Source organism: Pleurodeles waltl, chromosome 9 (assembly GCF_031143425.1).
Source record: "Pleurodeles waltl isolate 20211129_DDA chromosome 9, aPleWal1.hap1.20221129, whole genome shotgun sequence".
NCBI classification, from domain to species: Eukaryota; Metazoa; Chordata; class Amphibia; order Caudata; family Salamandridae; genus Pleurodeles; species Pleurodeles waltl.
In genome coordinates, this window is record NC_090448.1 from 383,843,647 (window position 1) to 383,870,120 (window position 26,474).

A 26,474-nucleotide genomic window follows, 5' to 3' on the forward strand; every position below is an offset into this window, starting at 1 on the left:
TACTTACAAAAGGCCTTGAGGTATTATACTTTATTTTCTTGACTACACAGACTTACTTAGGTTTTTGTCAGCTGCTCGATCTAGGAAAAAGATTTTATCATCTGGCAATAGCTTATACTTTTCCCAAAATTATGCTAAAAATATGGCAGACAGGCAAAACAAATTTATTTCCATGAGACCTGCACTTCGATCTCTTGGAGCCTGTTTTGGACAGTTTCATCCATGTCTGTTTAAGGTCATCTACTAAAACATAACTTACACCTACAATGACGCAGCCTGTTTGAAGATCTTTCTTCAGGAGCACAATGTTGAGTTTATGGACACCTCCAGATTTGCATTGTTGCAGCCTGTTTGGCCTTTCTTGAAATGTTTTGTGTTTATTATACATATGTTATTACAGTAGTCTTTTTGCTTCATATTAATATCCATTTATAAATCATTCAGTTATACTTACCTTACATTTCTCTTTGCAACTATTTGTCTCCCAATGTTATCCTGTGATTTCCCCAGTGCATCTTCCTCCATCATCAACCTTCTTCCTTTTGTTGTCTTCCTGGAGCTTAGATGTGTGATCCTCCATGTAGCCTCAAAACCCCTATCCTCTTTGAAAACTTTTCTCGGTATGTTCCCCCCACACATGTTTTACATTTTCTCTTCATATCATTTTGTCTTTCTGAGATCTTCAGCTTATTCATTACCCTATTTTCCCTCTATCTACTTCCCTTCCTCTTCTAGGGATGTTTTTTCATCCCTCCTATCCTCTTCTCTTGCCTCTTTTGTCATCTGTTGCTTTGCACTTGGTCCAGTTTATATGTCCTTCCTTTCAATGACCTTATTTAATTGTTTATAATTGTTTATTGTATGTTGTTAAAAATTGTTTTCTTGAACAACAATGGCTTGGGTTCCCCAAATAAACATCAGAGAGTGTTGACCCATTTATCACTTCTTAATGTTGATATTGTCCTTACCTGTGAAACACACCTTACAGAATTCAAATCTATAAGATTGAAGAGAGGACGGGTGGGTAATGTTTTCATTTCACCAGGTAATGGAAAGAAAATGGTGTTGCCACGTTATGTCATAAATCACTTAATATTTAATGTCTCAGGAATTTGATTCTGAGGGAACATGGTCACTTGCTTGTTTTTTGACTAATAATGTTCCAGTGTCTTTCTCGAATCTTTATAGTCCTACCAGCCCAGACAGTAATTCTGGCTTGATATTACTCAAAAACGTTCACAATGCCCGATGAAAATATTATTTTTGCTGGAGATTATAACCAGAATGTTGATCCTTTTATTGACAGAGTCTCTTTGTATGCTTATGTACCTAAAAAATCTCAGAAGTTATTTACCCAAGCGCTTTCACAATGTGCATTGATAGATACCTGGAGACTTTCTAATCCTACCTTACATGAATATACTTACTACTCTCCCGCTCATCACACTCAATCAAGAATTGATTACATATTTATTTCACAGCCCTTATCACAAAATTTACATTCTGCTGATATAGGCTCAATTTTAATTTCTGATCATGCCCCTGTTTCTGTTCATTTGGATATTTCACCCAACATTGTAAAATCTAATAGGCAGAGATTTAATAATGCATTACTTCTAGAAATATCTTTCACTTCTGCTTTTTCATTATATTTTAATTCAATCATTCAGTAGATCTTGACTTTCACTTTATTTGGGATGCCTTCAAGGTGTCCGCCTATGATTTTATTATCAGAAACGTTCTCTTAAAAAAATAAAAACAACATCCTTCATCAAATCAAGCAATTAAAACACTCCTACTACACCTCTGAATCTAAAGACTGCATACAAGAACTCGTCAATGCCAAATTTCAGTTTAATAAATTAACCACAGCTGTTGCAGCTTCCTTTCTTCCCAAATCTAGTGCTAAGTATAATGGCAGCCAACAATAATCACGCAAACTCTTAGCCAGTTATCTTAAAATTAAAAAGAATAGGAACAAAATTGACTCAATTGAAGATACCCACTCCAAATTATTACTTAAAGGTGCAGAAATCTTAGAAAAATCAGTACAATTTTACAAAACATTATACACTCCTGAGCATAGTCTGTCAGACTTGAACCCACTGATTATCTTTCTAATTCACATAAATAATTTGACACATCACTAGATCTTACAGTCCTAGACAAAGATATTACCTTGCCTGAACTTTGTACTGCTTTATCCTCACTTAAATTGGACAAAAGTCCAGGACCCAATGGTTTCACTGTTTAATTTTTCCTGCCTTTTTTACATTGCACCTTCCTCATTTAGCCCGTCCGATAACATCCTCCCTCCAAAAAGGTAAGTCATCTGGTTCCTTTTCGATTTCGATCATTTGTCTCTTTCCAAAGGATGGCAAGGATTTACAACAATGTAAAAATCACAGGCCCATTTCCCTTGTCAATATTGAAAGTAAGATATTTTCTAAAAGTTTAGCCCTTCGTTTGGAATCCCTTTTACACAAAGTACTTGATAAAAAATAGTTTGGATCTGCCAAGGGACATTATATAACTGATAACACATGCTTATTGTTTGATGTTCTTTCCAAATCTCAACATTCACTTGATCCTTTAGATGTTATTACTCTAAATGCAGAAAAGACCTTTGATCACGTAAATTGGTCTTTTAATTTTCACACCTTAAAATGGTTCAGCTTTGGCCCAGAAATCATTTGCCTCATTTCCCTTCTCTTTACCTCTCCTGAAGCAGCTATTTTCAGTAATGGGCACACTTCCTCTTTTTTCACTTCAGGTGGAGGTGTACATCAAGGCTTCCCTCTTTCACCTTTTCTCTGTAATTTGGCACTCAAACCCATCCTTTCCATAATTAGATACAATTCAGCTATACATGGTTTTAGATGGAATGTCCAACAAATAAAAACAGCCATACATGCAGATGATATTCTTTTATTTATCCCAACCTCACATTCAATTACCTTATTTTCTTCACAAGGTCTCTTATTCTCTCATCTCAGAGTATAAATTACATCACAATAAATGCAGGCTTACCCTTAAACAAATTCACCTTCAAGCATCATTTCTCTGTCACTAATGTTTCCTGGAACTCGTCCAAACCGAAATATTCCTTGTTATGATTCTCCCAATTGCTTAAAACTTCTATTTCCTTAAGTCTAGAGGAATGCAAACTTAAAACAACTATCCTAGTTACTCGTTGGCACCCTCTGATTCTTTTCTGGTGGGGGGTCACCAAGTCACCTTTAAAATTATGGTAGTACTTATCGTTCTCTATACTATTTCTAACACTCTGCTTTCTATTCCTTTAAAATATTTAAAGAAAGTCAATTCCATACTCTCTTCTTTCTTATAGAATGGGAAAAAATCTTGTACATCTCTAACAACAATCAAACTTCCTAAACCAGATGGTGGAGTTCATTTCTCTGATCTCCAAAAATACCTTTCAGCCTTTATATTGAAACAATCTGTTCACTGGATATTGAAGTCCAAAGATTTATGGGTAGAAATGGAGAAATCTTTTCTGTCTCTCTTTTCATTATGTGAATATTTGGCATTCTCTAAAAACAAAATCAGAATCTAAAGTCACCTGTTTTTAAACATCTTTTTATCCTATTCAATCCGTTAATGTTCTCTGACCCTATTGATGCTCCTTCTTTCCTTAATTCCTCCATATGGTATAATGCTTCCATATGGCACAACAGTCGATGTATTTATTGGAAAGCTTGGAGGAAATTCATATTAATCTGGGTCAATCTCTTTTCTATTTTCCATCATCGTTTCAATATAAATGTCACCTCTTGCGCTCCATTATATTAGATGCTCTTACCAAATTTAAGTCTTCTCCGTTGCAACCTTCTGCACCCTCCTCCACTCTAGGTACTCTTTATTCACTAATACTAAAGCTTCTGCCATATATTGGGGGTCATTATGACCCCGCGGTGAGTGTTAATATGGTGGTAGTATTGCCAACAGGATAGCGGTACATTCTGCCACATTATGAGAATGACGGGTTGTTTGCAGCCAACCCTCCACTTCTCCACTCATACCGGCATGGCGGTATGAGCCACCGGGCCGGACATGGCACAGTACCACTGGCGGCATTATGAGCCTGCCTACCACCATGGTTTTCGTGGCGTTAGCAACACCACGAAAACCATGGCGGTAGGAACTACTGGTGACAGGAAACTCCTTCCCTGTCACCGGTAGGCGGCTCCCCCAGCCCCCCAACACACACCAGATGCCCCCCACCCCTCTCCATCCAAAGTACCCCACCCCCATACACACACCATTCCCCACCTCCCGACATTCAAACACAAACACTCCCACCCTCTCCGATCCTCTCACCCACCCCCAGCCTCCATACATGCACACACCCAATCACTCACACTGGCATACACACATTCATGCACACATTCAAACACGCATGCTTCCAGACATACTCACACACATTCTTTCACACATTCACACTGACAGGCAGACATGCACTCCCTTCACCATTCTTACATGCATTCACTCACACATACAATCACGCAAACAACACAACACACACAGACGCATTCACACACTCACTCACACATTCATGAACACACTCAGACACATACACACAACACCCCCACCCTCCCACCTCCCTCCCCTGTTGGAAACCCGACTTACCTTTGTCGAGGAGGTCTTCCAGCAGGGAATGGGAAGGGGCGCTGATACCGCCAGCAGCGCCCCGCTAGCAGAACAACGCCAGGCCGTATTACTTGTCATAATGCGGCTGGCAGCGTTCTACTCGTGTGGCGGTGCTGGTGGTAGCAGCGCCACCTTACCACCGTCCGCCACCATGCCGGATTTCCACCCTTCTTGTGGCAGAAGTTCGGCTTTGCTCATAATATGGCGGACGGATGGTAGCCGTGGTGGCGGTATTTTGGCAGCCATCACCACGACGGTAGGCGGTTTTCACCACCAAAGTCAAAATAAGCACCATTGTGTTTTATACTAACCTTCCACGGATAGAACTAAGTCAGATATCGAACTGGCTTGGGAGAATGATCTGCGGACTAATTGGCCTGTTTCGTTTTGGAGACGTATTTGGACAAAAATGTGTGCTGCCACTACTATTCAAACATTATTCAATACTTATAATAGGCTTCTTTTTTCTCCCACTACTCTACAATGCCTACACCCTGATGACCCATATAGCTGTTGGTCATGTCATACACAACAGGCAGGTTTACAACACATGCTTTTGCCTTGTCTTCTTGTAATACTTTCTGGACAAAAATCTGGAATCAATCCAGCGCCATTTTTAACACTTCTATGCCCCTTTAAATTACTTACATCTTTCTAAGTAGCTTATCTACTGCTTGGCAGCATGTCTCACCCGATACAAAAATCAGTGACCTTCTATTAGCTGTCACAAATCAAAACTTCCAAAAAAATTGAAAGGTTTTTCTCAACTGTCTTTACAAGTTTGATGGCATGTGGTTTATTATCACCACAGACTTGACACAGCCTATATCCAACATATCCCACATGCTATTAGGCATTCTAGTTTATGAAGCTCCATTACAAATGTTATAGATAGCGATGCTAAATCCTCTTTTAATCATCATAATCATATTATAGATGGATGTTCCCTTTTTTCTTCCATAGCTAATGGAATAATTATTGTGACCTTATATTGTTTTGAGCCATTATAGACTTGTATTTTATGGTTTTATATTTTTCTCATATTGGACTTTGTACATTTTTATCACAACAATACCCTTTTCGTCCCTTTCCCCCTTCTTTCCCCTCCTTTATTTGTAACCTTTGTAATAGTTTAATGCATTATCATATCTGTATGTGTTTCAACGTAATATATTTCTTTTAAACTAAAAAGAAAAGTATAAAAAAAGACCACTGATTAAAAAAAGTCAGTACTAGCAAAGAAGAGACCACAGAGGGAAAGACTGATAAAAAGGATATGCAGTAAAAACACAAGAGAGCGGAAAAACAATGAGTTAGCTATTTTAGCCAAACAGATGAGACTGAGAGGTACTACCAAACAAAGACAGGAAAGATAAAGAGACAAATGCAACACATTTTACCAGTAAAGAAAGGTCAGATAAAAAAGGCGCATTTAAGATATGTCAATAGAAATTGAGGATGTTTGCAGATAAGAACCCCTGTGTTATGTGAAACGATTAAGATGCCACTGAAATGCCTGATACACACAATACTGGAATACGATGTGTGCTTTTGAAGAGAAGTAGCCAATGATTGTGCCTAAACACGCCCCTAAAATCCACTTTTCATACTTACCCCCTTCTACTCACACAGTATGACCAACATACATTAGTAAATATGCAAATATTAAATACCAGTAACATAACCTCAGGGCCTCTGCATCATTGGTCTCTCACCTGATGTAGCTGCCATAGTAGGCCACTATATTGTGATGCGAGCAGCTCTTTACAATCTGAATCTCCTGCTGGATGATGGAGTAGTCATCCTCTGTGGGAGAAACACATAGCAGATGAGAGGCTGAGACAGCAATTGCTGTGGGTAAAAATAAATCTGAAGGTCAGACAAACTGACCACACTGGACGTCTGCAAAGACAGGGCAAGGGACTGGCATTTCAAATAGAGGGTGCAGTGATAAAGGCATCTGCAGAAAAGGAGTGACACTTCAATTACAATAAACCAGAGTAGACAAAAAGAAAGTATTCTATGTGTATAAAGAGCATCACTACAACAACTGCAGCTACTGTGAACAATGTTGAACCTTTTACTAAAATTCAAAGTTGGTAATGTGTTAGGGTAGGGGACTGGAAGGGCCCCTTCCTGATTTCATTTAGCACCTAAAGCATACATATTGGTTAAAAACTTCAAAGAAACATGTATATGGTGACAGCTAACATTATTTGAAGCAGTGTCCTCTTGTTCACCAATGGTGCTTACGATGAGCAATTGTTAGTAGCTAATCTGTGATACATGACTGACATCAGCAAATATGGTAAAACTGATTGCCTGAAATGAAGGCAGCCAAAAAAATTTAGCAAAAATTGCACATAGCATGTTCAGCTGGTAATCTTTGATGCATCTAAACAACAATGGTTAAATACATGACCAAGCATGCTGGCTCCGAATTAATGTCATATGAAAACAAGCAGTGGCAAAGCCAATTTGTCTGGCATTGGATGCCAACCTTTTGGCTTTTCCAATGTTTGTTTTGTTTCATCATTGGTTTTGCAGATCTCCCCTGTTTGAGAATCTGAAGGACACTCACCAGCAATGTTCCCTCTAATTTTGTTCCTCTGTGTGCAGCAAAAAAGGGTATCTGTGCACCACAGGCAAGGTTGCGTGCACCAACATGTAACAAATTCCTAGGCAAGCAACAGGTATATATAAGCTACCAAGTGCTTGATGTATACTTTGATTTGATTCCAATTATCCTCTCAGTTGCCATAGGGAGGCAAAATATTTAAATTAATTTGTAAGCTGGTCTGTCACCTTCAGCGGTCTTTGGACTTGAACAATAGAATATTTAAGATCCACCAGCGTGGAATCCATTGAAGAAAGGACGTAACTCCATTACTTGTACAATTTTAGAAAATCTCAAGCTCTGGCACACCCTACTGGAATGAATAAGTATAATCAAAAACTGTTTAGAACACAAAAAAGCAAAAAAGAACTACCTGCTCTCTGGCAAACGGTCCATTAAGTGCATATGACAAGATGTAACAGTAGGTATAAGCAACCTGAGATGGTATTTTTCACTCACATTGACTTTCGCGCATAAATGCTCCTACAAACTAACTACAACTCAGGTGCAGCACACTTTCAACCTCACGCTTGACACCAAACATGCTATATTCAGGTCACTACAAAAACACTCAGCCAGTTATGCCACACCATTGCAAAGTTTCTTACTCAGACATCCAGAAAACTCTTTGGGGCCTCATGAGGTGTATCAATCGCTGTACATCTGCTACAGTACAATAATATTTAATTAAATACTTATTTCTCTTTAGCCCCTTCAGTGCCGTGGATGAGCTGGTCTCGCCCTCGGCTGCAGTGCTGCTGTGCTGAGGGTGAGAGCAGCTCGTCCTGCCCCTGGCCCCCTCCCCGGTCAGGGATGGCAGGGGAAGCACTCCCCCTGCAACCCTGAACCCCCGACCTCCCCCTGTGACGTCTGATGACGTCAGTGTGCAATCGCACGCTGACCTCATCAGAGGTCGCTTCCATCACGCTGGAAGCTCAGATTAGTTTCTCCTCAGTATGGGGGCAAGGGAAGTCAGGGAGGCATGAAAGGGAAAAAAAAGGCTTTTCCTTTCCTTTTCATGCCTCTCTGAGCAATGCCCACTAGACACCAGGGGCTTTGTTTTAAAAAAATATATACTTAAAGGTCCCTCCCCAGGGGGGCAATTATTTTTTAGGCCATTTCTACCCTCCTTTGGGGCAGAGCTGCCTATATTAGTTAGGCCCATCAGCAGCCCCCAAGGGGGGGGGGGGCATACACCTCTAGACACCAGTGATTTTTTTTTTTTTTTTACAGGAAGGGAGCGACCCCTTAGGAAAGGGTCGCTCCTCAAGGGGGGCAAATTTAATTTTACGCCATTTCTGCTCCCCTTGGCAGCAGATCGGCCTATTTTTATTAGGCCAATCTGCCCCTACAGGGGGCAGGATCCACTTGACACCAGGGATTTTTTGTTTTGTTTATTGACATGAGGGGAGTGTACCCTTAGGCAAGGGTCGGTCCCCAGGGGGCCAAAATATTTTTAGGCCATTTCTGACCCCCTTGGTGGCAGATCAGCCTACTTTTATTAGGCCGATCTGCCCCCAAGTTGGGCAGAAAACACTAGACACCAGGGATAAAACTTCTTTTTACAGGAGGGGAGCGACCCCTTAGGCAAGGGTCGCTCGTCTGGGGGCCAAATTTATTTTAGGCCATTTCTGCACATCTTGGGGCACATGAGCCTATTGTTTAGGCCAATCTGCCCCCAAGGGGGGCAAGAACCACTGGACACCAGGGAGTTTATTTTAACGCCAATTTCATGCAAGGGGAGCGACCTCTTAGGCAAGGGTCTCTCCCCTGGGGGGGGTAAATTTATTTTAGTCCATTTCTGCCCCCCTTGAGGACAGATCGGCCTATTTCAATTAGGCCAATCTGCCCCAAAGGGGGGCAGAAACCACTAGGAACCAGAGATTTTTTTATTATTTTTTACAAATAGGGAGCGACCCTTTAGGCAAGGGTCGCTCCCCTGGGGGCAAATTTAGTTTAGGAAATTTCGGCCTATTTCTATTAGGCCAATATGCCCACGGGGAGGACCACTTAGGCACCAGGAATTGTTGTGTGTGAGTCTTTTGTTTGGGGGGGGGCGCAGCCCATTGGGTAAGGGTCGCTCCCTATGGGAGCACATTACTGTTGGCCTTTTCTGCCCCTCGTGGGGGCAGCTCAGCCTATTTTTGTAAGGCCCATCTGCCCCTAAGGGGGGACAGAAAGCCCAACAGACACCAGGGAGGATTTTTTTTCAAAAAAGACAGTGAGGCATGGCCATACCCCTGCCCTAAATAAATGGGGACAAAGTTGTTCTGCACACCGGTGGACAGATGGGGCAATTACTCCTGATCCCTTCCTGGGGGGGGGGGCAGAAAGCCTACTAGATGCCAGGGAATTATAAAAAATAGTAGGGTATTGGCTACCACCCAGTGTGGGCATAGTTATGACCCCATCCCAAATGAAGGGGGTAACAGTCTTTAAGCTCTCCCCCGCACACTAAAAGATCTTATCCCAACAGCAGGCAAGAGGACATTTGATTATTTTGGGTTTTGGTTTTACATTTGGGCCATAAGAGCTTGTCTAACTCTCAAAATCGTCCCAATTGGAATTGTGAGGGCTGCACTTTTTGGACTTTGGGACGCTGCCATGAAGAAAAATCCAAGAGACCTAGACACATATGAAAACTAAACATCTGGGTGAGTCCAAGGTGGTGGGCTTCACTTGCACCCTGCACTATTTTCTTACCCACAATGCCCGGCAAACCTCCAACTTTGCTGGAAATCACACATTTTCCCCACATTTTCGTGATGGAACCTCCCGGAATCTGCAGGAATCCATAAAATTACTACCAACCAGCATGGTCGCATCTATATCGATAAAGATTCTGCCCCACTTGTCAGCCTAAAAACTTTTTTTTCCAAACTGCCCTTTTGGACCCGCTTTGGTTCCCACCTCAATTTCGATATGTTTGTGGCTCTTCCCTGTCACAGGCACTTGGCCCACCTACACAAGTGAGGTATTATTTTTATCGGGAGACTGAGAGGAACATTGGGTGGTAGGAAATTTGTGCTGGTGCGGTGATCCCACAAAGAAATGTGGAGAAAATGTGATTTAGTTAGCTAAATTTGAGGTTTGCTGAGGATTCTGGGTAAGAAAATACTGGTGGTCCACGCACGTCACACCTCCCTGGACTCCCTTGAGTGTCTAGTTTTCAGAAATGTCTGGGTTTGGTAGGTTTCCCTAGATGGCTGCTGAGCCCAGGACCAAAAACGCAGGGGCCCCGCAAAAACAGGTAGTTTTGTATTTGATAATTTTTATGTGTCCACGTTGTGTTTTGGGGCATTTCCTGTCTCGGGCATTAGGCCTACCCACACAAGTGAGGTACCATTTTTATCCAGAGACCAGGGGGAACGCTGGGTAAAAGGAGGTTTATGGCCCCCCCTCAGATTCCAGAACTTTGCAGCATCGAAATGTGAGGAAAAATGGTTTTTTTTGCCAAATTTTGAGGTTTGCTAAGGATTCTGGGTAACAGAACCTGGTGAGAGTGCCAAAAGTTACCCCATCCTGGGTTTCCCTAGTTGTCTAGTTTTCAGAAATGTACAGGTTTGCTAGGTTTTCATAGGTGTCGGATGAGCTAGAGGCCAAAATCCACAGCTAGGCACATTCCAAAAAACATGCAAGATTTCATTGGAAAACTGTGATGTATCCATGTTGCGTTTCCTGTCACAGGCATTAGGCCTACCCACACAAGTGAGGTACCAGGAGACTTAGGGGAACACAGAATAGAAGAACAAGTGTAATTGCCCATTGTCTTTCTCTACATTGTTTCCTTCCAAATGTAAGACAGTGTGTAAAAAAGGTGTCTATTTGAGAAATGCCCTGTAATTCACATGCTAGTATGGGGACCCCAGAATTCAGAAATGTGCAAATAATCACTACTTATCAACACCTTGTCTTATGCCCATTTTGGAAATACAAAGGTTTCCTTGATACCTTTTTTTCACTCTTTATATTTCACCAAATAAATTGTTGTATACTCGGTATATAATGAAAACCCATTCCAAGGTGCAGCTCCTTTATTGGCTTTGGCTACCTAGGGTTCCTGATGAACCTACAAGCCCTATATATCCCCACAACCAGAAGAGTCCAGCAGACATAAAGATATATTGCTTTAAAAAATCTGCCATGGCTGGAAGAAGCTATAGAAGAAAACTTGGACAGAAATGGCACTTTTTTTCACCTCAATTTCAATATTTTTTCCTTTTAGCTGTTACTTTCTGTAGGAAAACCAAGTAGGATCTACGCAAATGACCCCTTTGCTGATTGCAGAATTTTGTCTACTTTTCAGAAATGTTTAGCTGTCTGGGATCCAGCATTGGTTTCATACCCATTTCTGTCACTAACTGGAAGGAGGCTGAAAGCACAAAAAATAGTAAAAATGGAGTATGTCCTAGTAAAATGCCATAATTGTGTTGAAAAATGTGGTTTTCGGATTCAAGTCCACCTGTTCCTGAAAGCAGGGAAGATGGTGATTTTAGCCCCACAACCCCTTTGTGATGCCATTTTCAGGGGAAAAAACACGAGCTTTCTTCTGCAGCCCCTTTTCCCATTTAAAAAAAAAAACTAAATTGTAGCTGTATTTTGGCTAATGTCTTAGTCTCCTCCAGGGGAACTCACAAACTCTGGGTACCTCTAGAATCCCTAGAATGTTGGAAAAAAGGGCGCATATTTGGTATGGGTAACTATTTTGGTTGCAAGCTAAGCACTAAAAAAGCTCAAAAACATAATTCTGCCACTTGGTTTAAGGTGTAATTTCAGAAATTTCACAAAACAATCATTCTGCGAAATTCACAAAATTACATGAGATTACACCACTCTAAAGTAAATTTTGCCCAGGCCTAGAGGGAATCCTGATTACCCGTGTGGGATGATGGCCTCAACATACTGGACATTCCTCAGATTACAAATTCCCCTTCAAAAAAATGAAATCGCACAAACATGGATAAAGTAACACTCACTCACAATGGTAGTGGTGCATAATGCACAAGATGAGGAAAACCGAGTATAAGATTGCATGAGTATCTCAATGACCAGTAAATGAAGACAGTGCCACAGTAAATGCTGATTGAAGATTTGCCCAATTATTAAATCAACTGTATGTGTTTTGAGATTTATATTTTCTTTCTTCTGTTTGTATGTTGCATTAAGACCTATGAATATATATTTATAAAAAATGTTTGAAGTCCAAGGGATGCTGCACTGAAGTTTAAGGATGGAACTAGCTGAAGAACCTCTAAGCTTGCGGCTCTTTACTTGATACCTCGAACATCCTCACTTGTTCGCATCACCCTACTATACTAAATAAAGGTCTTCCACCATTATTGGAAACCGTGGCTCCCCACCACTTCTCCACCACCAATCTCGACGTTTCCACCCCTATTCGCTTCTACAGACAGAGGCAGGCAAAAATGACATTGCACAGGTAGTCTCACCCGGTTCCATTTTCACAATCTTTATTGCAGCGAGTTCACCTGTTTCCTTGTTCCTTGCCTGTAAACATGAGTGAATAAGAACAGAATCAGATAACAGTGTCCAGCAGTGAGAGTTATATAGGTACATCACATCAGACATTCTTCAAGTCTTTGAATTTATTTTAGGTTTAAGATACTTTAAATTCTTGCCAAATGACTTGTAGGTGGCTTTCCGCAAAGGTTGAGAACACAGGAAAAATATGGGCCAGATGTATGAAGCACTGGTTAGAAAATGCCGTTACAATTAGCAATCAGTATTTTGGTGAACCGACCTTTGTACTAATAGGTTGGTTCCCACAATATCGATTCCTTTTAGGGCACAATTCGACCTACCTCACGCACATTAATGAGGTAGGTCACAAACTGCGACCCACTAGGAATCGTAGCAATCACAAAGATGATGGCCAGCTAAGGTCAGCAGACCATCATGTCTGTGATTGCTTTTATATGGAACAATTTGTATTAAAATTTAACACATTTCCCTGAAAGGAAAATGGAATGCTTTAAAAACAAAATGAAAAGTTTAAATCTACATATTTGTAAATTGATGATTTGCGACTAGATTTTGGTTGCAAACCATTAATACTACACTTGACCCCTTTCAAATACCGATTCACTATTGGGACGAAAACCCAAATTGTGATTAGTGATGTTACTAAAATCGAAATTTGTGATTTGTACATACCAAAAGGCCATTTTACTAGGGTGTATGACAGAAACCTTTTGGAGATCCACCTGAAAAGTGGCACAAACCTACCTAGAGTGAATGCAGTGTGAGAACCCTACCTGAGATGTTTGACAGCTAACATGTGTATTGAACCCTATCTAGGATGTGTTACAGCTATCATATTGATGGATCTAGTGAACCTCAACTGAGAAGTGTTAGTGTCATCAAGGAATACCATGCATCAGGGCCAGCATTAGCACTAGTGGCGCTCGGTGCAGCAATCTTTTTTGTCATGGGGTGGGCCCCTGCCCACCCCATGACAACATCATCTGACTCCCTCACTACCACCCTGCAAAAGTGTGCCCTCATCTCTCAATAGCCACTCTCACATACATTTCATTTGTTTTAAAGCGCTTAGAGAGGCTGGGTTGACTAATCCACTCAGCTATGTACATAAAACTTAGTTCTGTTGTTTACAGCAGGCATATTAACCCTCTGCGCTACTTTATATTGAGTCAAAAATGGCACTGGACAAAACTTCGATCACTCTCTGGAGCAAGAACATTAATCACAGGAGTTATCTTGGCATTTTAACTGCTTCCTGAAGGCTGGACGCACAAGGACATTTTCCTCAGGTTCTTTTAAATCGCAAGTTTTCATGAGTTATTGCTAAACACAGCGACCCCTCGAGGTCAGCGCCCCCCATGCAGGTCAGCACCTGGTGCTGCTGCACGGGACGCACCTCCCTAAAGCCGGCCCTGCCAGGCATTGTGAATCCTACCTGAGGGGCCTGGAAGGTTAATAAGGCTTGAGCACCCTCCCTTGTGTGTACGACAGATTAATAAGCATTGAAAAGCCCCCTGGAGGTGAGTGACACCTATCAGGTGTTGACAGAGCTTAAAACGCCAACCTTAAGTCAGTATAACAATTACAATAAACACCACCAATCCATCCTTTAGCGTGGCCAAGAGAGGAAACATAAGAGTGGTTAACAGACTATAACATTCAGTGAGTATGCAAAGGAAGCTCCACATATTAATGTCAAATATTCTGTAAAGAGGTAATAAAAAGAGCTTGAAAATACAGCACATGACAAGAGCATACAGTAGCAAAATAGAGAGCCACTGGTAAAGCAAATGGACAACCAAAAATCTCCCTTGGAAACCACTTCACATTTCTGCACCATGAATGTAACCTTAAACTAAAAAAGCAGGTAGAAGTGGCCTTATAAGTGTCTGACAGATACTAGAGGCTGGTCTCCCAGACAGGTCCACTCTGCTGCTCAGGAATCACATACAAATGTGCCCATATTCACACCACCAAAGCTACGCATTCAAAAAAGGTCACTAACTGTTTTGCTTCTTTCGGTGCACACCCTGAAGGTACCACAACAAATCTACTCCACCTAGAGGAAGTGGCAGGCAACAGAGTACTTTGGACCTTATCTTTTACTAAAGATTACCTTATAAATAGCCACCAAACCTCCAAGGCTGAAATTTGAGAAGAAAGGTTGAGAGCATGAGCTGCAATGTTGAAATACAAAGAGAACAGTTCTAGATATGAGAATAGACGTTTTGAGTCACAACAAAATTCTCACATATTTGAAAAGCAAGATGCTTACCCCCCTACTTTAGAGGTGCTTGTTAATGTAGTTGTTTGTTTATATTTAGTTGCAGGAATTACAATGAATGGGGAAAGAGAGGCAGATAAGAAATTTGGGGAGATCGATGATAGACTCAGACTCCTCTGTTAAAGGAAGATCACTGCCTGACCAAATATCAACCTTATATACATTCTCAGCACACATGTATATAGGCTGGTTTCACTAAACACCAAACAACATAACACCTTCTCAGGCATAAGACATATTTCCTAGTATTCTGCTTAACAGCTAAAGCAAAACATGAGTAGGTAATGTCATTCTCTGAAGTACTCTCATCATAATAGCCACAGTGTATGCCGCAACCACGGGTCCAGACACCTCACTGATATCACATTATGTGGCTTTGCTTCATGGGACTTACAGCCTGATTTATATGTTGGCGGTCGCACCGCCAAAGCGTGTCGGACACGGACCCAAAAAGACAGTCACGCTGGCAGTTTTCCCTCCACTGTATTTAGATGTAGTATGGCTGAGTCGCAGACTTTCACGATGGAGTGCTTTCCCTAGCTGTCAGGCAGGTGGGTTTCCGCCGGCCATGTTTAGATGTTACAGTTGGACATGGGGTGAATTGGCAGTGGTTTGCTGATGGAGAGAGGACATCGCTGGACCCATTGGACATCGGACAATGCCAGTAGCCGTGTAAAAGAGGTAAGTTTCTCACACACACACACACACACACAAACACACACTCTACTCTTCACATATGCGTCCACTTGTATTACACACGACACGAGACACTACGTACATACCATTATCCATTAACATTACACCACAACACAACACCTACATGCCCCAAACACACATACATGTACATCCATCACACAAAATACACACACTAGTAACACTGCACCTACACACGACACAACCACAATACCCAACGCACTCATCTACAGAAACACACGCACACACAAGCACAGAGACACACATCATGATAGTGACGGCCACACAACAACATGTACCTGAGTTCTGCATTTAGCAACACATAACACAACATACACAACAACATCCACGATATATGCAATTGGCATACATACTGACACGACCACATCAACCACTACGCCTCCCTCCACCTCACACAGCCAATCGCATTGCACACACATATACACGTTCTGACTCACACACACAACTCAAGCACAACTTGACAGGTGCATGTCCCCCTTGCAATGTGCACACATTAGCACAGTTGACAAGCATAAATGTACTGTCATTGTGGTGTCAGCATTCATTTGGAAATTAATGCTGATGCCATAATGACAACTGTGTATGTGTTCAATTTGCGTTGTGTACCATTGTGTCCCGATCCATGTCTGGCCCACCCATGTCCTTGACATATGCATGTCACAGTAATTTAAAACAATTACTGTGACATGTACATGTCTGCAGTGGTCCTGTGCCCATGTGCAGTGGTGTATACAGCCAATGCAGATTGCCTACCTTCGTGTCCTGCTACAGAGGGGTCATGTTTTCTCCGTGAACCTATGGCAACAGTGACGGAGTGTCCTGTCTTGTCGTGCCAGAAACATAAGTTGAATCAGAACAAAAGCTGAGTTTATACACCTCGCCCCCCCCCAATCTGCCAAATAAGGAAGGTCCGACCACCACTTTTTGCTTAGCGGTATGGGACATTCAAATCTGCTCAGCAGTAAGTGAGCCTGAAGTCCTACCATCAGCCACTCTTTCCAATGGCACCATGGTGGTGGCTGGGATTCCTTTGCAGAGTCACCCGGGTTTGGGGAGGTTAAAGCCTATGGGACCCCTAATATCTAAATATGGCGGGCGAATCGTCATTGAAGCAGATGGGTTTTCAGTCAGAAATGGTGGTAGCCTATATCTATAACAGTCCCTTAGTTAGTTGTTACTGGAGATCTGAATTTAGTATGCAATTCCACCATAGTTATGTCAGGCAACAACGCCTCACATTCAGATGCCTTTTCTAAAATGCTCAAAGAAAAGGAGCGAACTTTGGAGTTAAACGATCCCTGGAGAGAACACCACATCAATCAAGTAGACACAGGGCCAGATTCACTGTGGTAAATGTACATATGTATATTACTCACGTATATTTACTACTACACCTAGGTGTAACTCTGCACTTTTTTGCTGTTCACTATTTCCCAAGTGTAGATTTGCACCCCAGTATAGACTTGCTTGTCTCCACCACCTCAAATCAGGGGGTGGAACTTCCTACCACAGTGTTTAGTTCTACAGTGATACTCAAAGTACAGCCCAGGGCCACGTGCGGCCCTCCTGACCTTCACTTGAGCCCAAAGTAGAGCAACTGTGCTGCTGTGTATTTGATCAAGCAGTAACATTCAGAAAGATGTTAAATACATGGTAAGTATTTATTTACACTAACCGAATTCAAAGAGAAGCCAAAATGATGTCCTGCACTACTTAACGTTAGGAATGCACTGTGTGTTTTAAAAACATTTTGCAACAAATGTGTAAAAGTCTCTTCAAAATTCAAAACAGTCCATTTCGTTAACATACAGATGCGTTCACATTAGCACATTAGATTATATCAGTGCATTCAGCTTTTTTTTTTTAAACTGATAGTTTTTAAGAAGGAACTCAGAAACGTAGGAACATTCATGCCTCCACCCATCCTAACAACAATGTCAATAGTGAACTACGAGGCAAGTCATTTGTCACAAATAACCCTCTGGTTCTTATTAGACATGGACAACAGTATAGTTTATTAAATCAAACACAAGAGAGACGGTTTTGAGCACATATCCTGAACTCGTTTATTGGAAGGTGCTCTTATGTGTTATAACAAAGAAAAAGGAGGCAAAGTAAAATTTGACAATTGTCTAGGATCACACAGTTCGGTCAAGTGGCGAAGCCAGGACTGATCCCAGGTTTTCTGGTTTCATATTATGCAATTAATTCTATTTCATTCCAATTAAATGATCAAGTTAACTTATTTTTTACATTTGAATCTCCTAAGGTATCAATAGGGCCCACCTTAATCCCTCTACTCACAAAGTCCCACTTCCACCTTGCTGGCATCAATGTGGAACCCACGGGCAACCCAAAGACCATATTTTGCGGCCCTTGGGAAAATGTTTGCGAGTACCCATGTAATAGTATATAGTTACTACTAGCAAGGAGATAGTGATCATTTCCACCGTGACGGAGATCGCCTATAGGAAAATGAAGGGAAAATCATTCATGTTCATTTTAAAATATTCTTTTAAAAATTCATTTTTGTGTTTTTATAGTATATGTAACATACACAGCAGTACATACAGGCAGCAGGTAAAAATGTAGGAATTGTCTTCTTCTTGAGACTTCGGACTCATGATACACAATAGAGTAGGTTTTCTGTGGCTAGTTGTAGTTTACAAGATCCATTTCTCCCCCAATCTGTTCTGCTACATACAACATATTACATTTCCCCTACAGAACAGATGTGATTTTTTACATATAGTAGAATTTAAATTTGGATCTAACATCAGAATAGTTTACCTCTGAAAATATTTTGTAATCAAATTGCTTTGCCTCATATTTCGCTTTCGCTTGTCACGAATGTCTACAGGGGCCTCGTGTCACCTTGCTCTTTCAGTTTGATATGATACGGACCCCGTTCTTCACATCTTTGCCTTTATGTCAAACTACTAGGCAGTGTGACCAAGACTGTAGTCTCTGCATGCACCAGTTTACATACTTCCATATAGCACCTCTGAAGTGTTGGGGTGGCTTCCAACTTCCAGCACATCGCCATTTGCTGTTTGGCCAGCACTATAGCTTGTCTGCACGCCTCTTTATGTTATTTGGATCATGGCAGAAGCCCCAAAAGAGATACATCTATGCCCATTTAAAAAACAGATAAGGCATATTTCAAAGTATAACATAAATGATATTAAAATATTTAGCATTAACCTAAAACTAATAAAATAAAATGTTACAATGCATCCAATTCTAAAACTATGATTTAATTTAAATATGTACATTTAATTTCAAAATATTTTGTAAACCATAATTTCAAATTCCGCTTCAACTAATATATATATATATATATATATATATATATATATATGTATATATATATATATATATATATATATATATATATATATATTAATACATCACCAACTGGCCGCATAAAGAATCGCGCGCTCTGACTGCCGGTGCCGTTGAAGGAGTTAGGGACCCAAACTCCTATTAATTCCAACCAACAAAATGAATCATCGCACTCCAGGAAGATACTTCCTCAGCCTTTCATTGCCATTATCGTAAATTGTGCTACCTTTACACTGATACTGGATGTATTTGATATTTTTATCACATTGAGAATGATCCCTCGAATATGGCGGATCAAAGTGGAATCTAATTATTTGCCCTAAAGAAGTCCTTTGTTAAGGATGAAACACATTGGCGGTTTCTGCTCTATATATGTGTTGTTCAAAGAAAAAAGAATAAAGAGAAGATCTGAATGAAACTACACTAAAGAATTGGACTTTTTAATATTGTTGATTGTGGTGCACCACCAGTATTTAAATTATATGTGTGTGTGTGTGTTTGCATTTCACTCTCCAAAAACACAGCACTTGAAGAATTCTTAGATAGAATATTACTATATAATAAGTACATGGTTGTATGTAAAAAGCTAAAGAAACGCCAATGCATTTCGAACTACATGGGTCCCGTCTTTAAGTTCATATTTATCCATTTCCGATCCTCCGCAATGAGGTCTCCTGGGAAATATAGCCCATTTTCTTGCAAACCACAATGTTCAGTACAATTTCATTATTTCACTTTGATGTTATTATCAATTATGTTCAAACTGGCGTTCCATTACCTCCTATTCCCCCATTAGCTTTCGTAAATTGCTGTTTCCAACACTTAGCGGTCCAGATTTTAGCGTTTATTTTTGGGGGTTGGATCCATTTCAAGCACACTCCTTTCCTATTGCTCTTAGCAATCTCTTTGGTACGCATATCGTCTTTTTGAAAATGTTCTAATTTTGTTAAAATTATTTTATAATTGTGCTTCATCTATTAACATTACTGTGACCATAAATTGATAACTTATTTTTGTACTAATTTTCACCAATACTTTGGCAAAAATATTCTCTTAGTGAGACAATTTTTGCTCAGAAACCACAGATGTCTGTAACTGTAACCATTCAATGAGCAGATACATTCTACCACTGTGTTTTCATCTGTTTTTGTATGCCTAGTCATTATTTTCACATCATAGAGGAACATACATCTCCTCAATATTTTTCAAACCATAGAGAGCTTTTCTTCTCACACAAATAATATCTTTGAATTCCATCTGTCTTAGTTTTCATATTCTATCACCCTCTCTTTCTTGTTTGGAGCCTGTGTCAATGTCATAATAGCTCATTGTTTCTCCACCATCTTTATGATGTTTTACATAATGCTTTTCCATTGCATGTGTCATTACTCTGTTTTACATAACTCTTAGGTGTCATAAGGTATTTTTTTTTTAAGGTGCATGTAGTGCTGTCTACATACTTTAATCCACAACAACGTTTTATAATATAGACCACAAAATTATTTTCACATGAAATACTATTATTAATAGTAATTTTTTTATTTTTTTTATCCAGGCTGTTTTAATGTCTCTTCCTATCTTCCAGGCTTTACATTTTGTGAATCAGTAGTTTGATTCAGGTAGCCACTGATCTTTCCTTTTGTCTTGAAAATAGCTTTTGATAAAATAATCTTTTAGTAAAGGAACTTAGTGGAATGAGATCATTAGTCTTTTTCCTAAATGTTTGTCAATCTCAAGATTCAGATTATTTATCCAACAATGTTTTTGAAAACGTTTTCCTGTTTGGCTGCTTTCTTTGCTTCTTTTTGTCTTTTTGGATATCTCCTTCTTGTCTTTTTATCGATGTTTCCACGCAGTTTCTTTTCGTCCTGAGGAATTCTCCATATTGTATATTTTTATCAATGATTTAGGGTGTTCCATGTCAGATTACTTTTGCTGCTTTCACCAGTATGAACAATGTTATTTCTGCTTTATTATCCTTGCTATAAATTGTGATATCCAAAAATTGATCTTCTGACCATAATCTGAGCATATACAATAAAGCACAGTAATATTTATTACTGTTCTAACTCAAACAATATTGTTCAAATTCCTTTGGTTGCGTTTCTAGATAATAAGTAAATTGCCAATATACCTAGTCCATGGGAATATTTTTCCCACATTTCTTTCATTTGTTTCCCTCAAGCTACCTTCTTTTTCCACCACCCCATGGTCAAATGCAAAGCTTGGGGAAAAAGAAATCCTCATGGCAGTGCTGCACTTTTGTTTATACATCTAATGAATAAAAAAATGTTGTTGTTCCAACATCATCTTATCATCGCTAATAGCATTCTGAAGTCTTCTAATATCTAGCGACTAGCCAGGTATTGGCCTTGAACCCCATCCCCTGGAGCCTGACAACATTGTTTTTTTTAAATTAAGAAAGATATTGGGGAGGGGCCTGTATGCCAAACCTTCTCCCCATAAGGTACAGGCCCCTTTCCCAGGGTGTGTTGCAAATTGAGTGTCCTAGGGATCCCATCTTTGAGGACACTAAATGGTGATTGCTCCCACCTTGGACAGGAGAACAAACCAACTTCCCTGCCTGTACGCTTGCGAGCATGGAACACTACATTGTCCTTGCAGCAGGAGCTCAAAGTAAGGCTGCTTTCATCAGTTGGGAGCACAATGACTGTGGTTGGCTCCTGCTGGCACCCACAGATGGGTTTTTGCTGGGGAGCTAGAGGAGCCGATGGGACCTTGGGTCTCCTGTAATAGCCCCAAACAAAAGGCTTAGTTGTGGGTGTGGGTGCCCCTAGAGGGACCAGGGCACCCTACAAAAAACGCAGACACTCAGGATGAGAAGCCAATTGGGATACAAGGACCTTGGGCATCCCCCACTTGGCACCCAACAATCAGTTGTGCATGCTCCAGGTGGGACTGGAGCACCCCAAAAATAAAAATAAATAAAACAGACACATCACACTATGCCAAACAGAAAAACTGCAGAGACTTAGCTGCTCATGAAATATGCTCCTGAGAGGAGCAATGTTGATTTGACTATATCAGGTATACCATCCAGGAGCACTCAGAGGGTAAGAAGTCAAGAAAGTTCCCTGCTTGATTTACCACCCATGACAGTTTACCTACATTTTCAAGCTGTCACATAACACTGACACAGCACACCTCAACAATTGTATCTGCTTTCACAAACCCTACCACACACCTTCACTCTTCCGGACTACTACATGCACACAACCCATGCAGACAACCCCCTTCTCTAGAATCCTGTATCAACAATTATTTCAAATCCATTGGACGTTCTGCTACTTCCAGCTCAATTGAATTGGATACACTAAGCTCACAGTATGAAGCCATAACGTCCATGTGGCTTCAGCCACTCGTAATCAGCTTGGTAGGGAGCTTGCCAGAGTGGAAGACGAGGTCAGAGAGCCTGAGTGCCATTGTGCTGTGGATTCATCTCATGTGGATGCCATAAGTGCAGCCCAGGATGCAGAGGTCGTCTTGTGGGAGAGCCAACGTTGATTTGACTATATCAGGTATATCACCCGGGGGCACTCAGAGGGTGATGTCAAGAAAGTTACTTGCTTGGCTATTCACCCGTGACACTTTACCTACACTTTCAGGCCATTACATAACACTGGCCCAGCATTCCTTGACTATTGCATCAGCTTTAACAAATCTTCCAGACACCATGACTCCTCTGGACCCCTACTTGCACACATCCCACTCATATGGAAAATCAGATTTGGTTGTCAAGCCTTCTCCTGCATTGCTCCTAAAGCATGAAACAAACCTGATGCTACACATAGGGGCCTTCTCCTCACTTCTTGTTTTTTGAAGGAAGCTGAAGACTTGGCTTTTCGAGTAGTCTCACTAGGCCCTAGGTTTGGCTAGAACCAAAGCTACTCTGCACTAGGATACCCTCCAGGGTGATAGTGCACTTTATAAATCTGTATAACAACATAACGCATCTCAAACTCCCATCACAGAGTTCATAGGCCAACCAATTACCCTTGCCTGCACACAACAGGAGATTCTACTTGGTTTTTGAGATTACTACAAGAACCTTATTATGAGATACAGACTGGCCCAATCCCACACATTACGGTCTTTCTTGCGTACTTTCTTGCCCCCCTGAGTTAACCCTCAGGATTGCAAGGAGCTAGACACCCCAATATCCTTGCAGGTAATTAAAGCAGCAATCCGTGATCTTCCGGCGGAGGAGAATCTTTGGACAGATGGTATCCCAATGGACTTTTATCATACCTATTCAGGAATTGTTGCTCCTAAATTAGCTGAACTCTAATACTAGTCCCAGGAGAGAGGCATTTCCCCTTGTCTAGGAGAAAGGCCCTGTTGGCCTTTTGAAAAAAATTAATTAACATGTACATTGTACCCAACATCAGAACTTCACATGCAACATACATATGCCATAAGGTGGTTGAGATCACATGAGAACTGGTAACATTTAGACCTAACCCCACATTACAGGGACAAACGGGCCATGACATCCAAGGTATATAAAAGCAAGGTGCGAATGGCATAAAATATGCAGTGAGAAACAATGTGGTGACTTTGGAGGGAAGTCAGCTTATGTAACCCACTGCCAGGGCCCCCCTGGTATGATGGGGTGAAAGAGTTCTCCATGAGTCTAATAAGGCAATGGGGTCTAGTTGGGTATTTGGTCATCTGGTGTCTGTCCCCCTGGGTTTCAAGGCTTATCAGATAGCCAAGGTATGTGACAACTGGTCCCCAAATATCTGAAGTTTGGGATGCATTGGGCATGAGGTCTTAGTATTGTGCCAGCTGCTTGCTACAGTATGCTGCATTAGTTACCCAGTCTCTCAACTTAGGGACCGAGGTTCTACCCCAATGTCCTGCCATTCTATGATTGGCTAAAAGAAGCAACACTGCCGTGAATCATCAGGAGGTGATAGTGACATCATGGACCCAGCCCAGCAGCGCAGTCAGCGGAGTCCTACGGACTTGAACATCTGTAATGCATTGGATTGTGTTGAATATGTCAGACCAGTAGGTAGCAACCCCTGTGCATTTCCATGTGAGATGTAAGAATCCTGCGTCACCATATGAAATGTTGCACAGCAGGTTTCTTCAATGAGGCCCATTTTGTGATGCATCATCAGAGTGCGATAAAATGTATGTAGAAATTTGCTGAGAATGAGAAGCAGTCCATAATTGGGAGAGAGGGCCTGAGTCTTGGAGCAGAAATATTTCCACTGTATCTCAGTTGAGGGGAGTAAGTTAAGGTCTTGTTGTTATTCCAACTGGGCTCATGGAACACATATTGGGGCCTAAGTCTGCATAGTGGTGTAACGGCAGATTATGAGTTTTGTAGGACGCAGAGATTGAAGCAGCATCTCCAGTGCAATGAATGAATCTGGGGCTCGCAGGAAGGAGTCATGCAACGTTTGGCAAGTGGCCCTAAGTCTGTAATATAAGCAGAGCTCAAGAGGCGTGCTGTGTGAGCGTTAAGCTATGGATTGCATTAGGATAAATTTGTCCATCAGGGTATATATCTCCAAGTGTAGTCATCTGGAGGCTTTTTAGTTGGAGGCACATTCCATGTTCTACCACCAGGGACAGCACCAGGATTTGTAATGTGGGGATGCCAGCCACAATTAAGGAAGGGAGCTTGGCACACCACCTCAACTTGTCCCAGGCCCATTATTGAATTGAGTGGTATCAATAGATCATCTAGAACACTGAGCAGAGGTGCCGATGATAGTGTCAAGTGGGCAGGGTGCAGCATTGTCTGTTTCAATGGTTACATGTGGTTGGTGTCAGAGTAGTGTTGGTGGAGTCTGGCTGCAAGGGGGGCCATAGGAGCAGAGGCGACAGGGTCACCTCTGTTTGACTCCTCATACTATGGGAAGAGTGGCGACAACCCCCATTGATGTGGAGCATAGTGGTGAGCTTTATATATATAGTAGCCTGATCCATGAAATAAATTGACAGCTTAGGCCAATTTGACCCAGAAGTGTAAAAAGGTAAGGCATGACTAAGGCAAATTTAATGCCTTAGTCGTGTCCAGGAATATTGCTGCAGCACGCACCTCAGGAGTGTAGTAATGCAAAGATGGTGCGGACATTGGGAGTGGTGGAGTGCCCAGGTAGGAAGCCTGACTGCTCATGTCGGACGATGTCAGGAAAGAGAGGAAGGAGTCTAGTGGCTATCAATTTGACAAATATTTTATTGTCCATATCGATCATGAATAGGGGCCTCCATGAGCTGCAGTTGTTTGGTGATTTCTCTGGCTTTAAAATTGTGACTATTAGTGGCTTTCAAAGAGATAGTGGTAGGGATTCCACCTCCCTGGAGTTTTCATAAATGGCCAGAAGAAGTGAGGCAAGTATTATTTAAAAGAAGGGGGTGGGACCATTAGCTCCAGATGCCTTCTGTAGGCTGCTGCGGATTACCTGTTTGATGCCTGCAATGGAGAAGGGAGCATCACTGTACTGCCTGTGGGTGAAGTCCAGCCAGAAGAGCTGGTTAATATTCAGGTATTGTGAGATCTCTTTGGGTTTGGAATCCACTCTGTTGCTGTAAAGGTCAGTATAGAATGAGTGGAACATGCATTCTACATTATTCCCACCTGTTTACGGTGTACCAGAGTTATTGACCAGTTCAACAATATAAGTTCTAATGTAGGGCTTATGCACAAGCTGGGCCAGAGTTTTCCCAGCTCTGTCTCCCTCCAAATACCATCATGTGATAGCATCTTTACTGAGAAAGCGGTTCTCACGTTCCATCCCCTCAACGTATTGTTTCAGTTTATGTTGAATATCTGCTATATGCTGTGGATCTACGGAGGTTTAATATGCAGTCTGAAGAGATCTAATGTCTCCTTCAAGGGAGGGCAAAGCACTATGCACATATCGAAGGATACCATGTTGTTTGAAAATTCAGGAGCCTCTAATGACAAGCTTAAAGGCCTCCCACAGTGTACTCGCTGATGATATGGATTAGGAATTATGAACATAGTAATCTAGGATTTCCTGCTTGATTTCCTCCCTGAAAACCATGTTTCACAGCGTAGTCATGGGGAGTCTCCAGAACAAATGCACAACAAGCAATATTAGCCAAGCAATATTATGAGGAGGCAGGGTTGCTTATCCCCAGGGCAGAGGTACCGAGTGAGTTTGCATTGGTTTGGTTGTATGTCTCGAACCTGCATACCAGAGCCTCCCCATCCTCACGACTCAGGTTAAAGGGACAGTCTTAGTTGTGATCACCCTGGGTTGCTTTGAGGCCTCACAGGTAATCAGCGTGGCATAGTCGAGGAGAAATCCTGCATCAGCAAGAGAGTCTCTCTGGACG

General features: G+C 41.4%; 1 protein-coding gene across 1 annotated transcript in view; it reads right to left on the reverse strand.

Moving 5' to 3' along the window:
* The window catches only part of MAP4K1 (mitogen-activated protein kinase kinase kinase kinase 1), a 539,453-nt gene that overhangs the window by 376,399 nt on the left and 136,580 nt on the right, over positions 1–26,474 (reverse strand). The window contains exons 2-3 of the mRNA XM_069206994.1: positions 12,739–12,796; positions 6,387–6,477 (exon numbers count right to left, since the gene is read on the reverse strand). Of these exons, the coding sequence (XP_069063095.1) occupies positions 6,387–6,477; positions 12,739–12,796 (149 nt within the window). The remainder of the gene's footprint in view (positions 1–6,386; positions 6,478–12,738; positions 12,797–26,474) is intronic.